Source organism: Ovis aries, chromosome 6 (genome assembly GCF_016772045.2).
Source record: "Ovis aries strain OAR_USU_Benz2616 breed Rambouillet chromosome 6, ARS-UI_Ramb_v3.0, whole genome shotgun sequence".
Lineage (NCBI taxonomy): Eukaryota > Metazoa > Chordata > Mammalia > Artiodactyla > Bovidae > Ovis > Ovis aries.
This window is the reverse complement of record NC_056059.1, coordinates 16,686,965-16,702,235: the sequence shown is the minus strand read 5'-3', so window position 1 is coordinate 16,702,235 and position 15,271 is coordinate 16,686,965. Positions and strand designations below refer to the sequence as shown.

The following is a 15,271-nucleotide window of genomic DNA, read 5'->3' as shown; positions in this document are numbered from 1 at the left end:
TCCCAAGACTCCAGAACACCAAGTCCAAAAGTTCTTTTTTTTTTTTAATTGAAGGGTAATTGCTTTACAGAATTTTGTTGTTTTCTGCTAAATATCAACATGAATCCGCCATAGGTATACATATGTCCCCTCCCTCTGAACCTCCATCCCACCTCCCTCCCCATCCTACCCCTCTAGATTGTTACAGAGCCCCTGGTTGTTGTTGTTGTTGTTTTTTAATAGCTCTCATCCCTGTGGCTTTTTTTTTATTACAGTCTGATGGCCACTTTTTTTTAAAAGTAATTTGGCCTTATTCAAACACTGCAGAGTCGTGGTTTTTCCTTTGAATGCTCACTGTTTCCTGAGTCTCCTTTCCATCCTACTCGCTCAAAGTGGATATTCTAAAATGCTTCTATCTTCGTTCTGTCACCCTTCATTTTTCTCCTCCTATGATTTCAATTGTTACTCTGTGACAGTTTTGCGATGTAACTGTTCTTTCCAGTTGGGACACCACTTCAGAATTCTAGTCTCATATTTCCAACGGTTGGCTACACTATTCCAATGGAATAATTCATCAAGATCCCAAATTCAACATAACTACGATTCAGCTTATCATTTATTCCCCTGACTCTCTTCTGGCCAATTTTATCAAGGAATCAAGCTGGAAACCTCAGCTCTATCTTTATCTTCATCACCCTCAGCTCCAACATCCAGTTAGCTGCAAGACTGCTGTTAAATTTTCATCTCGATATTTTAAATTTTACTCCCTGATTACTTCTCTTCTTCTTTTTTAGAAAACTTAACATGGTCACAACTTTACCCATGATGACTGATTTTGGATGTAAATCCAGTGTGGGTCAAAATTTTCTCTCACTTTCTGCTTTAAGACTTTACTTTTGTCAAATTCTCCTCTACTAGTAACAATCCTGGTTATCCCTTTCTGTCTGCCTACGTTTTTGCTTGGTGCTTGTGGCAGACACTATTGATGAGATGATGCAAAGGAAATCGAAGTATTTCCTTTCAAATTCTACTGCACATAGAGCTTTCTCCAATATTCTGGTCATTCTTTTGGAATTTCTGCCTTGGCGCACCAACTTAGCCACACTCCACTGCTCATTATGATACTGAGTTCTGCTCAGTGTGGCCCTTTACTTCCAACCTGATGTTCCAGACTGAGCCAGTCCATGCCCTCTACTCAATTCTCCACTGAAGACTTAGAGCCCAGACTTCTGCGACCTTGACCAGAAGACTGACATCATTTCCTAGTCTACTCAGTCTCCTTCCTTTCAGGCTTTTCCAAGTCCTTTCCATACTGGATACTATTACCATATAGATTTTCATAAGGAACATTTGGTAATTATACTAAATAGTCTAGTGGTAATATACAATAAATGTTATACTCAAAAATCTTCAATGGATCCTTATCGCCCACCACACAAGACATTAAAAATGTTCTATAATGTAACTTTAATAAGGGTTTTGCAAATTTATATGGGTAGAATTTTTCTATATTTAACTTACTTCCTTGGCAAATGGAATTTTTTTTTTCCTTAAATGAATCCTGTCATTTCCTGCTTGTGTAGTATTATTTGAACTATTTCTTCTTCCTGGAATGTTTATGTCTTGCTCTCCATTTTATCTTTTAATGATTACCCATTTATCAAGCCCTAGTTCAAATGCCATCTTTTCTATAGTCTCCAGTGGTTATTTAAAATGGAAGATGCTTCACTGATCTAGCATGGCTTAGTATAGCTATTCAAGGCGTATAATCTGCAACCACATAGTTTTCTTATTCAGGCACCCATGAGATCACCAGCTCCTTGAAGGCAGTAATGATGAAATAATATTTTCTTTTAACATTCAACAAATATTCATTTAGTTCTTACTGTCCTAGGTGATGGAGGTATGAACAAGTCCTTATTCTCATGGAGTTTTTGTTTTAAAGAAGGGCAAGGACTGATGCTAAAGCTGAAGCTTCAATACTTTCGCCACTTGATGCAAAGAGCCGACTCATTGGAAAACACCCTGATGCTGGGAAAGAATGAAGGCATAAGGAAAAGGGGACAACAGAGGATGAGATGAGGATGGCATCATTGACTCAATGGACATGAGTTTGAGAAAACTCTGGGAGTGAAGGACAGGGAAGCCTGGCATGTTACAGTCCATAATGTCACAATGAGTCAGACAGAACTGAGTGACTGAACAACAATGTTTTGCAGATGCTCTTCCTTAAAAAGAAGCAAGTAAATAAATAAACAAAATAGGATAATCTCAGATTTACATTGAAGCTAAGAAGTTCTCCCCAAGAAGATATTTGAGAGGAAATATCAATGATAAGAAAAACCCAATCACAAGAAGACCAGTACAGAACAAATGGAAAGTCATCAGGTTGAGAGTGTGTTGTGTTTAAAGAACATGTGGAGGACGAGGTGGATGGAGCATAGTGGGCGGAGATCAAGACCAGTCCGAGATGAGTTCACAGAGTAGGCAAGGGCAAGAGCAAAAAGGAGCCAAAGCAAAAAGGAGCCAAAGCACAAATAAGACCCAGTTGTGGATGTGACTGGTGATGGAAGTAAAGTCCAATGCTGTAAAGAGCAATACTGCATAGGAACCTGGAATGTTAGGTCCACGAATCAAGGCAAACTGGAAGTGGTGGGTCAAACGGGAGATGGCAAGAGTGAACATCGACATTTTAGGAGTCAGCGACCTGAAACGGACTGGAATGGGTGAATTTAACTCAGATGACCATTCTATCTACTACTGTGGGCAAGAATCTCAGGAGAAATGGAGTAGCCATCATAATCAACAAGAGTCCAAAATGCAGTACATGGATGCAATCTCAAAATGACAGAATGATCTCTGTTCGTTTCCGAGGCAAACCATTCAATAGCACAGTAATCAAAGGCTATGCCCTGACCAGTAATGCTGAAGAAGCTGAAATTAATGGTTCTATGAAGACCTACAAGACCTTCTAGAACTAAAAACCAAAAAAGATGTCCTTTTCATTATAGGGGACTGGAATGCAAAAGCAGGGGGTCAAGAAATACCTGGAGTAACAGGCAAATTTGGCCTGGAGCACAGAATGAAGCAGGGCAAAGGTTAATAGAGTTTTGCCAAGAGAATGCATTGGTCATAGCAAACGCCCTCTTCCAACAAGACAAGATAAGACTCTACACATGGACATCACCAGATGGTCAATACCAAAATCAGATTGATTATATTCTTTGCAGCCAAAGATGGAGAAGCTCTATACAGTCTGCAAAAACAAGACCGGGAGCTGACTGTGGCTCCAATCATGAACTCTTTATTACCAAATTCAGACTTAAAGAAAGTAGGGAAAATCACTATATCATTCAGATATGATCTAAATCAAACCCCTTGTGATTATACAGTGAAAGTGACAAACAGACTCAAGGGATTAGATCTGATAGACAGAGTGCCTAAAGAACTATGGACAGAGGTTCGTGACATTGTACAGGAGGCAGGGATCAAGACCACCCCCAAGGAAAAGAAATGCAAAAAAGCCAAAATGGTTGTCTGAGGAGGCCTTACAAATAGCTGTGAAGAGAAACCAAAAGCAAAAGAGAAAAAGAAAGATATACCCATTTGAATGCAGAATTCCAAAGAATAGCAAGGAGAGATAAGAAAGCCTTCCTCAGTGATCAGTGCAAAGACACAGAGGAAAACAATAGAATGGGAAAGTCTAGAGATCTCTTCAAGAAAATTAGAGATACCAAGGGAACATTTTATCCAAAGATGGGTACAATAAAGGACAGAAATGGTATGGACCTAATAGAAGCAGAAGATATTAAAAAGCGGTGGCAAGAATACACAGAAGAACTATACAAAAAAGAACTTCATGACCCAGATAATCATGATGGTATGATTACCAACCTAGAGCCAGACATCCTGGAATGTGAAGTCAAGTGGGCCTTAAGAAGCATCACTACGAACAGAGCTAGTGGAGGTGATGGAATTCCAGCTTAGCTATCTCAAATCCTAAAAGATGATGCTGTGAAAGTGCTGCACTCAATATGCCAGCAAATTTGGAAAACTCAGCAGTGGCCACAGGACTGGAAAAGGCCAGTTTTCACTCCAATCCCAAAGAAAGGCAGTGCTAAAGAATGCTCAAACTACCATACAATTGCACTCATCTCACACGCTAGTAAAATAATGCTCAAAATTCTCCAAGCCCACCTTCAACAGTACATGAACTGTGAACTTCCAGATGTTCAAGGTAGTTTTAGAGGCAGAGGAACCAGAGATCAAACTGACAACATCCATTGGATCACTGAAAAAGCAAGAGAGTTCCAGAAAACATCTATTTCTGCTTTACTGACTATGCCAAAGCCTTTGACTGTGTGGATCACAATAAGCTGTAGAAAATTCTGAAAGAGATGGGAATACCAGACTATCTGACCTGCCTCCTGAGAAACCTATATGCAGGTCAGGAAGCAACAGTTAGAACTGGACATGGAACAACAAACTGGTTCCAAATAGGGAAAGGAGTACGTCAAGGTTATATATTGCCATCCTGCTTATTTAACTTATATGCAGAGTATATTGTGAGAAATCCTGGACTGGAAGAAGCACAAACTGGAATCAAGATTGCTGAGAGAAATATCAATAACTTCAGATATGCAGATGACACCACCCCTATGGCAGAAAGTGAAGAGGAACTAAAAAGCCTCTTGATGAAAGTGAAAGTGGAGAGTGAAAAAGTTGGCCTAAAGCTCAACATTCAGAAAACGAAGATCATGGCATCCAGTCCCATCACTTCATGGCACATAGATGGGGAAACAGTGGAAACAGTAACAGGCTTTATTTTGGGGGGCTCCTAAATCACCTAGACGGTGATTGTAGCCGTGAAATTAAAAGACACTTACTCCTTGGAAGGAAAGTTATGACCAACCTAGACAACATGTTAAAAAGCAGTGAAAATACTTTACCAACAAAGGTCCATCCAGTCAAGCTATGGTTTTTCCAGTAGTCATGCATGGATATGAGAGGTGGACTATAAAGAAAGCTGAGCACTGAAGAATTGATGCATTTGAACTGTGGTGTTGGAGAAGACTCATGAGGGTCCCTTGGACTTCAATGAGATCCAACTAGTCCATCCTAAAGGAGATCAGTCTTGAATATTCATTCGAAGGACTGATGTTGAAGCTGAAACTCCAATACTTTGGCCACCTGATGTGAAGAACTGAATCATTGGAAAAGACTCTGATGCTGGGAAAGATTGAAGGTGGGAGGAAAAGGGGAAGACAGATGAGATGCTTGGATGGCATCACCGACCTAATGGACATGAGTTTGAGTAAACTGCCAGGAGTTGGTGATGCATAAGGAGGCCTGGTGTGCTGCAGTCCATGGGGTCACAAAGAGTTGGACATGACTGAGTGACTGAACTGAAGTGAACTGAAGGGCAAGATCTTGAAGGTCCATGGAGGCCAAGCATAGTGATTTGCATTTCATTCTAAGGTTTAAAACAAGGCGTAACACAATTTAATTTAAAGCATAAAATGGTTTCTGGTTGCTGTTTAGGAAATGCATTGTACAGGGTAAGAGTAGAAACAAAATCAATTGGAATACTACAGTAGCGATGAAGAACTGAGAATAAGCTGAGATGAGAATAGGCTGAATCTGCTGATATTAGAAGAGAAAGAGAGAAGTGGATACATTTGTATTCTCTATAGTGTTAAGTATGGTACCTTGAGCATAGCAGACACTCAATATATATTGATAAATACATGTCCAAGTATTTCAAGATAGCTCTACTTTCTTAATATTTATTTTATCTTCAAATTTTTCCTTCTTTGATTCACATATTATGACCTATTATATTCCTGTCTGGTATTTGGGGAGCCAAAAAAAAAAAAAAAGAGAGGACTTCACTTTCAAGGAAATAGCATACATCCCAGTGGAAAGTCATATAACAAAGAATTAAAATAATGGAAGATCATATAGTTAATTATGGAAAGAAATAAATTACTTGGAATGACATTTGTTCAAAATTCAAAATTCTATGATAGGATGAAAATGGAAAGGATATTTAAATACAAAGATCTACATTTTTAAAAAGAGAGCCTCTGTCAGCATCAGCTGGAATAGTGTGCTCATAAAGAATACGGGAAATGTTGGTTTTCATTAAAATTAAAGACATTTCCAGTTCTAGCTAACTTTTGATTTTCCTGGAAATGTAAAATCTTCATTTTGCCATACTGATTTGTGAATTTTCTAGTAAGTAGCTGACACTACTCATATTATAAATCTAAGATTGCCGAATGTGTCCTGCCTTGTCTCTAAATTAAGAATCTGAGAAAAGCCAGGCAATTCCATAAGTTCTCATGCGCACACTCATATATACTTCCCAGGACATTTAAATTTTTATCCATAAAGATTCATCTTGCATTATGAATTCAAACGAAATTGTTTCAACTCAAAGCAAAATCCAGATGAAAATGGGATCAGTTTTTGCCACTTTCCAGCTAAAATGCTAAGTGGCCCCTGAATTGTGTGAAACTTGGCCCCAGTCAGTGTGAAAATTGGCTGAAATCTGTATGAAAGGCAGTCTAGGTTCGTCAAAGTAGTTCATGAACTTTGGCCACACTTGCAAGGAACCTGGTCCAAGTCTTAGTTTGTAATGCAACATGAAACCAGGTGAATTTCACATGGTTTCAGATTTCATCCTGAAAATTTGGCCTCGCTTTATAATCAATCATCACTTTTTGGAATGATGAAAGCCAACACACCTTTTTGAAAATGAGGACTGTGTGCACACTGATGACAGCTAAGCTGTGAACCACCCTTTCATTTCCTTTGCCAAAAGAAGATTTCTTAGAATAGAAACAGTTTCTCTCTTACCTGGAAAGGGCAAGTTGAGTGATTTTGATATTGCACGTAGAAAGAAATGATACTCAGTGCATGGGAACATGCCACGAGAAATAACTGCCACATACATTCTAATCATTGAAGGTTATGAGAATTTTATTCCCTTCACATCCATGCCACTCAAGATGTTTAATCCTTGACCATCAAGATGAACTTTCAACTGGACATCAGGCAGAAAAACTGCCAGGAGAAACAGAATGCTCTGAAGCATAGTCATTATTTCTACATGAAGAAATGGCACAATAGAAAGGAAGGTAAATCATACTATAATGTTCATCTAGTTTCCTAAACAAGAGGAGTAAGACTACAAATTTTCAAGTTGTCATTGACTGTATCTTTCATGATACTGCAGTGTAAGTAAATTCCATAATTAACTTCCCAGGGTGAATTTCACAAAAAACCTACACAGTGTCTGTTTTCAACCTGAAAGTTTTAAAAGTGCTTTTCTGCTGTAAAAAATGACTCTCTTCAACCAAATACTCGCATTTGTGCATAGTGACACAAGAAAATTGAGAGGTATGTCTGCACAGAGCCACTACATCATTGGAACAGTATGTCTGAACATTTGGGTAATAAGGCACAGATGTGAGGCAGAGGACTTGGCACTACCAAGGTAACAACAAAGCATTCACCACTGTGTTTCGATGGGTTAAAAAGCCACATTGGAGAAGAATAAAAGAATGCCCCTCCTCCCTGGAATGCTAAATGATATTATACCTTTTATCTGTTTAAAATTCTATAAAGAAGAAGAAATTCAAATAATCTCCCAGGGAGATTATTCAAACTTATGAACAAAATATATAAAATGCATTAATATTTTCATCTATAATACAACATATTTATGCAATGGCACATAAAGTTTAACTGCAAGAAAAGCCAAACTCAATAGGAATCCACATGGCCTCTATGTTACAAAACAATGCATACTAATCTGAAGGACCCAATAGCCAATGGAAGGGTGGTTGTTGTTGACTTTTAGTTGTGATTCTGGCCCTTAATCAGAAGGGATCATTGTTGTAGAGTGTCCTATTTACAGGCATCAAGTTAAGATAATGCAACAAGATATAAACATTAGTTATAATTAAGGCTATTTCAGTTGTAAGTAGTATGGCATTTCTGTTAGCCATTACATGACACAATATAGTTATGGATCCAGGGCTACTTTAATTCAATGAATTTGGAGCTAAAAACTAATTTTCTGCCCAGGAAAGGAAGAGAACAACTTACCCGAGGTCCCTGATCACCCTGTTCTCCCTGTAGAGTAGGAAAATGAGAAGATAGATAGTTTTTAGAATAAAGTCTGTAGATGATGCTCGTTAAAAAGATCTAAATATAACATGGTATAAGTCAGGCCAGTATGGATTTCCACTAACTTGATTTGTTTCTGCTATATATTTTCTTACCTTATCACCTTTTGGACCAGGAGGACCCTGAAATAAGGAAAAGAGAGAGAGAAAAGTTTTTAAATAAATTTTAAAATGTAGCTTGACTAGATCAGCTAGGGTTAGTCACAAGATTCATGCAAAGGACACAGATTTGTAACTGTCAGTGAGGTTTCTCAAGGAATTTTAGGTTCTAAAACTATAATTATAATATGATTAGAATGCAAAAATGGTATCATATATATAAACAGGAAAGCATATATGTCATAAGTATATAAAATCCTGAATAAATTTTCACAAGCTAAATATATCTAAAGCACATAGAATGTAGCTAAAGAAACCTAGAAGCTCCTGTTGCGATGTTTCCTTGTTACTTCTCACCACCAATAGTAATCACTATTCTGACGTCTGATAGAATAGTTTACCTGTTTTTGTACTCTATATAAATGTACTTCTATAAATGGAATCATTCATTCGGTGTTTTCGCCTCTTTTGCTCAGCATGTGTGAAATTCATGCAAAATTTTGTGTGTAGTTGTAGATCATTCTCATTACCTTATAATATCACTCTGTGTGAATCAACCATTATTTATGTATTTGTCCTACTATGGACATCCATTTGTTTCCAGAAGTTTTTAGATCTTGGTTATTATAAATATGCTTCTATAAATGTCCTAGTGTATGTCTTTTGCTGAAAAACCATATACATTTCTATTGGGTGTATATCTAGGAGTGGAATTTTTACATTACAGAGAATACATATGTTTGGACTATTAGTAGATACTGTCAAATAGTATTTCACTATGGTTCTAACAATTATACTTCCATCAGCAATGTATGAGAATGTTCAGTTGCCCTGTGTCATCACCAATACTTGGTATTCATTTTAGACATGCTGGTGGGAGGTGTAGTAGTTTCACAGAGTGTTTTAATTTTTGTACTTCTCCAGTGATTAGGTTGAACTCTTTTTAATAAATGTATTGGCCATTTTGTATCTTTGTATCTTCTTCCATACAGTATTTATCCATATCATTTTCTATTGAGTTGTCCTATCATTTGCTAGAGTTCATCATATATTATACACTGGATAAACAGATAGACAGATAAGAGCTCTTTACATATGAGTCTTTTGTCAGAAAAGAATATATGTATTACAAATATATTCTCCCACACTGCATACTGAGTTTACATTCTCTTAAAGGTATTTTTGATGAACAGAAGTTCTTAAATTCAATTTAACATTTTTTATGTTTATAGTTACCCCTTTTAGTGTTCCGCTTAAGAAATTTTTGCCTCTTCCAAGGTCATTTATATGATGTGAGGTCAAAGTCAAGATGTTTTTCTTCCCCATATGGCTATCAAATTAACCCAAAAGCATTCACTGAAAATGCCTCCTTTCCCCATCAAAGTACAGTGTTATCTTTGTCAGAAATCAGATGATGGGTGGGTCTTTTGGGGATTTTTATTTTGTTGGACAGTTGTCTATTATTCAGCCACACTGAGATTTTTTCACCTTTGAACAAAAATACTAGCAGGAAACATGAATTCTAGAGGCATCAATTTTTTTTTTTTCTCCCTAGCTCTCAAAGTTTTTAGGAGCTAAAGATGCAGAGAGCCGATCATTGGAAAAGACCCTGATACTGGGAAAGACTTAGGACAGGAGGAGAAGGGGATGACAGAGGATTAGATGGTTGGATAGCATCACCGACTCAATGGACATGAAGTCTTAATAAGCTCTAGGAGATAGTGAAGGACAGGGAAGCCTGGTGTGCTGCAGTCCATGGGGTCGCAAAGCATCGAACAGGGCTGAGCAACTGAACAACAACAAAGATGAAGTCATGTCTCAGGACTCAGCCTACCAGAGGAAGTGGAGCATTTCAGCTACCTTCAGTCTCTCACCGCACTCTTTAGCAGGGTTGGGAGACAAACACAAGTTGAGATGGGGGTAAAGCCAAAATCCTAGCAAAGTGTCCCTCCCAAGGTCCCATGGAGACTGCTGTCTCATTTCAGGTGGGAATGTAAGAATGCTTTACCTACCAAAAGATATACTGCTAAACACGAGTTACAGAGGAGCTATGCCAAATTCCCACTCTGCAGCACTTCTGGCAACAGCTGTAAGGTCAGCAAGACATTAACAAGAACATCATGTCTTCTATTTTGTACGTTTTGCCATCAACAAAGGACTTTCACCTGTTACTATATTTACTCTTCTCCCAATCTAATGAGGAAAGTATCATGATATTCCTGTTACAGATTCCAGAAATAAAACTGGAAGATTATCAAGGTTGGGTCTCTTGTAAGTGAGGTGGCCAGAACTGAAAGCTAGTCTTGCGTGACTTTAAAAGCAGTGCATTAGGGTGCTATGTGTTGGGATGCAGCTCTGGAACTCGATTCTCAGAAAACCGAATGGGTGCCTGCTTTCACCAGATGCTCTCTTGAATGCCTCCCAATTGCCTTTCATAGCGTCAAGGACAGTGCATTCAAGATCTCAAGTTCAAAATGTGGAAAAGAGGAATTTTAGAGCAGCTGGGAGAGGGAGATGGGCTAAGATAACGGAAACAACTAGACAAACCCTTTTCTTCCTTATGGCCTGTTAATTTTGCCATTAAAATGGGAACCTAAGAAAACTATGTTTCTTAATATTTTCAGTGAATCAGGTAGCGTGTAATGAGGACAGTTTGTCTGGTATCTTTTAAAATTAAGTTTAAGAAATGTATTGGTCCTTCTTGACACACACAAAATGCTCACTAATGCGCTACAAGTAGGATTTTGTTTTTGGTGGAGCAGAGGAAGCCCAAAGAAAAGAATGAGAGGATACCTAGCATCAAGTTTTAGAATTACAATGGAAATTCTGGTCTTGATTTGATTAAGTAGCATGTTGTTTAACTAATTAGATTTTTATGTACATTCAGTGAATGCCTATAACGAGTTTGGCAATGTTCTAAACACTGGTGGAAGATATGGTGGGACACGCTGATTTAGAAAAGCTAAACAGACTCTTCTGGAAAAGCTAAATAGCCTATTGCCAAAGTCAAACACTTCTCATACACTGGTGTTAAGAAAACCGACCCTTAAATTAGCCAGCTACTGTAAGGTCACTTACAATCACTGTGAACTCGTCTCCAGTCTCCCCCTCCCACGGCCACCAAAAGATTCTCTTTAAAGTTTAGTTTTATTTTGCGTGCATGATTTCAGAGGCCAAGCCTCTCATTGTTTCCGTCCCCCAAATTCACTTTGTTAGCTGATATGGCAGGTCTGAGGTCAAAGCTTTTATGAAATTATTTTACAGTGGGCAACAGAAACGACTCTTTTCCCCAAAGTCCAATTACTAATGCCAAAGCCACTGTGTCCACTAGAGTCCTTTAGACAACTTGCCGTGAGCGGGGATGCTTAATTTGTGAACACATGAAAATTTGCATTCACAATTGAGCAATAAATACTGCTGCTTCAAAAGGGAGTGTTTCTGAGCAGACAGAATGGCGTCCTGGCACCTGCCAGCTCAAGACAGAGCCGAAGCAGGGGTCAGCCTCCATCCACAGCTGCGGTGGCTGCTCTGGACACTCCAGACCCCATTTGTGCTCCCGGGATTAAGGCAGGTGTTTTCTTCTGCTCTGAGTGAAATCCCACCCTTCTTTCTAAACTGGATCCTTTACTCTGCAAATATGAGTTAAATATGCAGAAAGACGTGAGCTACCTTAGCAACATAGGTAGTATTTAAAAATTTGGAAGCCGTGACCCTTTTAAATTAAAACATTAGAATTGAAAGAAGGGTTACTTTGATTATTAACTTTTAAAATTAAAGCTGGGTCATGATTTAAGTTTTGTGTTTTGTTCTGTTTTTTGTCTTTAGAGTAAAACAAAACAAAATCCTCTGGTATAAATTAAAGGATAGGCAGCAATACAAATAAATGAATTATTTGAATCAGAGTATTTTATAATGGCTTTTTGCTGCTTCCACCTACACTGAGCTACAATCTAATATTTAGTGGACAAATATGTTGTCCAGGTATCGGTATCAATGGCTGGTTGGTAACTACTTGAAGATAAAAGCCTGTTGCTAAAACAAGGTTGAGGTCAATGGGAAGGAAATACGGTAAAATTACTCATCACAAATAGGTGAACAGAGTCACAGCTTTATATGAGGCTTTTCCCTAGGATTCCTGTCCTTCCGATCTTATCTGGTATGTTAAAGTCAGATTTTTAATAATGTCTACTTTATTTATTTATTTTTTTAAACCTTAATAACCAAAATTTAATATAACACTACATTTTCCAAAACAGCCACAAGCTTTTTACCTCTGGACACTCAGGTTACACAACAACCCAAATCTTCATGCTTTCTCAGAAGTAAATGTACATCTTTCTCAAGAGGCCTTGCATTCTGACTCCACAGCTGAAATTCCTATTACAGAACTGAACCAAACTGAAATCAGGCAGCCATCAACCTATGTAGGCCCTGTTGTACACAGGGCTCTGGTCAAATTCTCTCCCAGTCCTGGATCCATCACGGTCCATTCAATGCCTGTTTGCTGCCAACAGTGAGCTCCAGAGGTCAGGAAGCTGAAGGTTATGCCTGTCGACACGTGGTTCCCTTGGAACCCCAGCAGGGACCCCTCCGCCAAGATTCATTCTGTAGCGTCTGATCACGCAAATCACGTACAGTAGCAAATTGTGATTCCAGGGTTGAGACGACATCGGATGAGGAACAGACAGCACACCACAAAGAAGAGAGAGCGCCGCAGACGCGAAAGCAATAATGTTTACTTTAATAAATAAATAAGAATATTTGAAATAATCTTTATAAGTAGTTTTATGTAATTAGATCTAATTACATAAATTTGAAGGTGTTAACAAAATCTTTATTATTAGTGTTGTTACCTAATAGCTGGAACATTTCTTTTAGAGCATTGTTAGTGTTCTTAACTTACTACCAAAATATTTATAAATTTCAGTGGCAAACTTCAAATTAGTTCCTATTCAAATGACTTCAAATACAGAACTTAGAGCAACAAAACTACTTGTAGCAAGACTTTAACGTGGGCCTATAATAATTTTAGTCTCCTAAATTCTATTTCTATCCAAACAACTAAGGTTTCAGCTCTTCTTCCACAGTCTATTATCTACTTCAATTAAATGATAAAACCAAATTAAAAGCACAAGAATAAGAGGCACAATAAATGAAATTCAGGAAAATATGAATTTCAATCTACATAAAACTAATCCAAACATATCTGGAAAATACAGATATATTCATAGGGGTTCAATGGGCCAATAAAGAAGTTTCACTCACAAGAACTGTAAATTTTGTCTACTTTGAACTGGCAACAGCTAAAGAGGGAATAATTTTTACAAGACGGCAGTCATGAAGGAAATAAATTCTGCTAGAGGTATAAAAATGTAAAAGGAGCAAACCCTGGAAATTCTTGGCAGCCAGAACTGCTGAAATAAGAATGATGGAATAAGAATCACAGAAAAGTGTAAATCATTTGTATTTTTTGATATAAAAGAATCCTTTTTCTGATGAATCTTTTCATTACTGTAAAATTGTGGGGACAAGCAAGTTTCATTTTCTAAGCATTCATGGCCAACTATAGTGGCTTAGATGGTAAAGAATCTGCCCACAATGCAGGAGACCTGGGTTCAATCCCTGGGTCAGGAAGATCCCCTGGAGGAGGACATGACTACCCGTTCCAGCTTTCTTGCTTGGAGAATTCCATGGACAGAGGAGCTTAGTGGGCTTCCCTGGTGGCTCAGAGGTTAAAGCATCTGTCTGCAATGTGGGAGCCCTGGGTTTGATCCCTGGGTCGGGAAGATCCCCTGGAGAAGGAAATGGCAACCCACTCCAGTATTCTTGCCTGGAGAATCCCATGGATGGAGGAGGAGCCTAGTGGGGTTATAGCCGGGGGTCATAAAGAGTCAGACATGGCTGAGTGACTAACACTTTCACTTTCACTTTTTCCATCAGCCAGGCAATGTGCTCTGAGTCTGGACATGTAAATATAATTATAACTAGTGAAATAGATGCTGTGTTGTTGGAGTACAGAAAGGAATGAAGGTAGGAGAGCTGGAATTTAAAAGATGATATTGGAACTGGCTCTAGAAAGTTAGCTGGGATTAGAATGGGGGAAGTGGGGCTGTTCAGGCAGAAGGGATGAATATGCAGATGTGTGAGAGGCTATCTGGCCATCAGAGAAAGATGAGGAGCTCAGAGTGGTAAGAACATATGTGGTGTGAGGAGCAGAGATAGGGAATAGCAGGAAAGAGATTTAGGAAGACTGGCTAACAATCCCTGGGCTGGTTCGGTCAGCAAGGGAGTAGCAAGATCAAGTGCGCTTCATGGAACTTTCTTCTTAGGAAGTTGTTGCATTGGTCCAAGACAGACATGGCAAAGATCTGAATTAAAATCATGATAATGAGGACACAGGGAAAGTTCTAGATTTAGGAGACATTTCTGAGGTGGAATTAACAAGCCCAGTTAACTCTTTGGACTTGGGGCAAATCATCATGGCTGAAGAAGTCCTACTTACTTGAAGTTTGCAGTTTCGTGTATTTGAAGAAAAGCACTGACCTAAGCTGGTTTAGAGCTTCCCTGGTGGCTCAGATGGTAAAAAATTTGCCCGCAATGTGGGAGACCCGGGTTCCATCCCTGGATTGGGAAGATCCCCTGGAGAAGGAAAGGCTACCTACTCCAGTATCCTTGCCTGGAGAATTCCAGGGACAGAGGAGCCTGGTGGGCTTCCAGTCCAGGCTGTAGAGTTGGACACTACTGAGCAGCTAAAACTTTCACTTTCCAAGCTGGTTCAACCCTGATAAACACAGCAGCTCCAGAGGCAAGTGAACCTTATGAAGTGTAAAATCTGGTTTTAGGGATGTATTTCAAATCCAAAGAGAGTATTGGCAGATTTGGCTGACCTAATCAAAAATAGCTGAGCGAGAGAGAGAGTTCTCTATCATACCGTTGGGTAAAAAGAACATGGATGATATACAGTAGGCATACTGTGCTGCCACCATACCCAAACCATG

The 15,271-nt window shown here is 38.7% G+C and overlaps 1 protein-coding gene across 1 annotated transcript in view; it reads right to left on the bottom strand.

The window, feature by feature from the left end:
- COL25A1 (collagen type XXV alpha 1 chain) overlaps positions 1-15,271 on the bottom strand; it is a 497,004-nt gene that overhangs the window by 158,474 nt on the left and 323,259 nt on the right. The window contains exons 6-7 of the mRNA XM_060416804.1: positions 8,271-8,297; positions 8,095-8,121 (exon numbers count right to left, since the gene is read on the bottom strand). Coding sequence (XP_060272787.1) covers positions 8,095-8,121; positions 8,271-8,297 — 54 coding nt within the window. The remainder of the gene's footprint in view (positions 1-8,094; positions 8,122-8,270; positions 8,298-15,271) is intronic.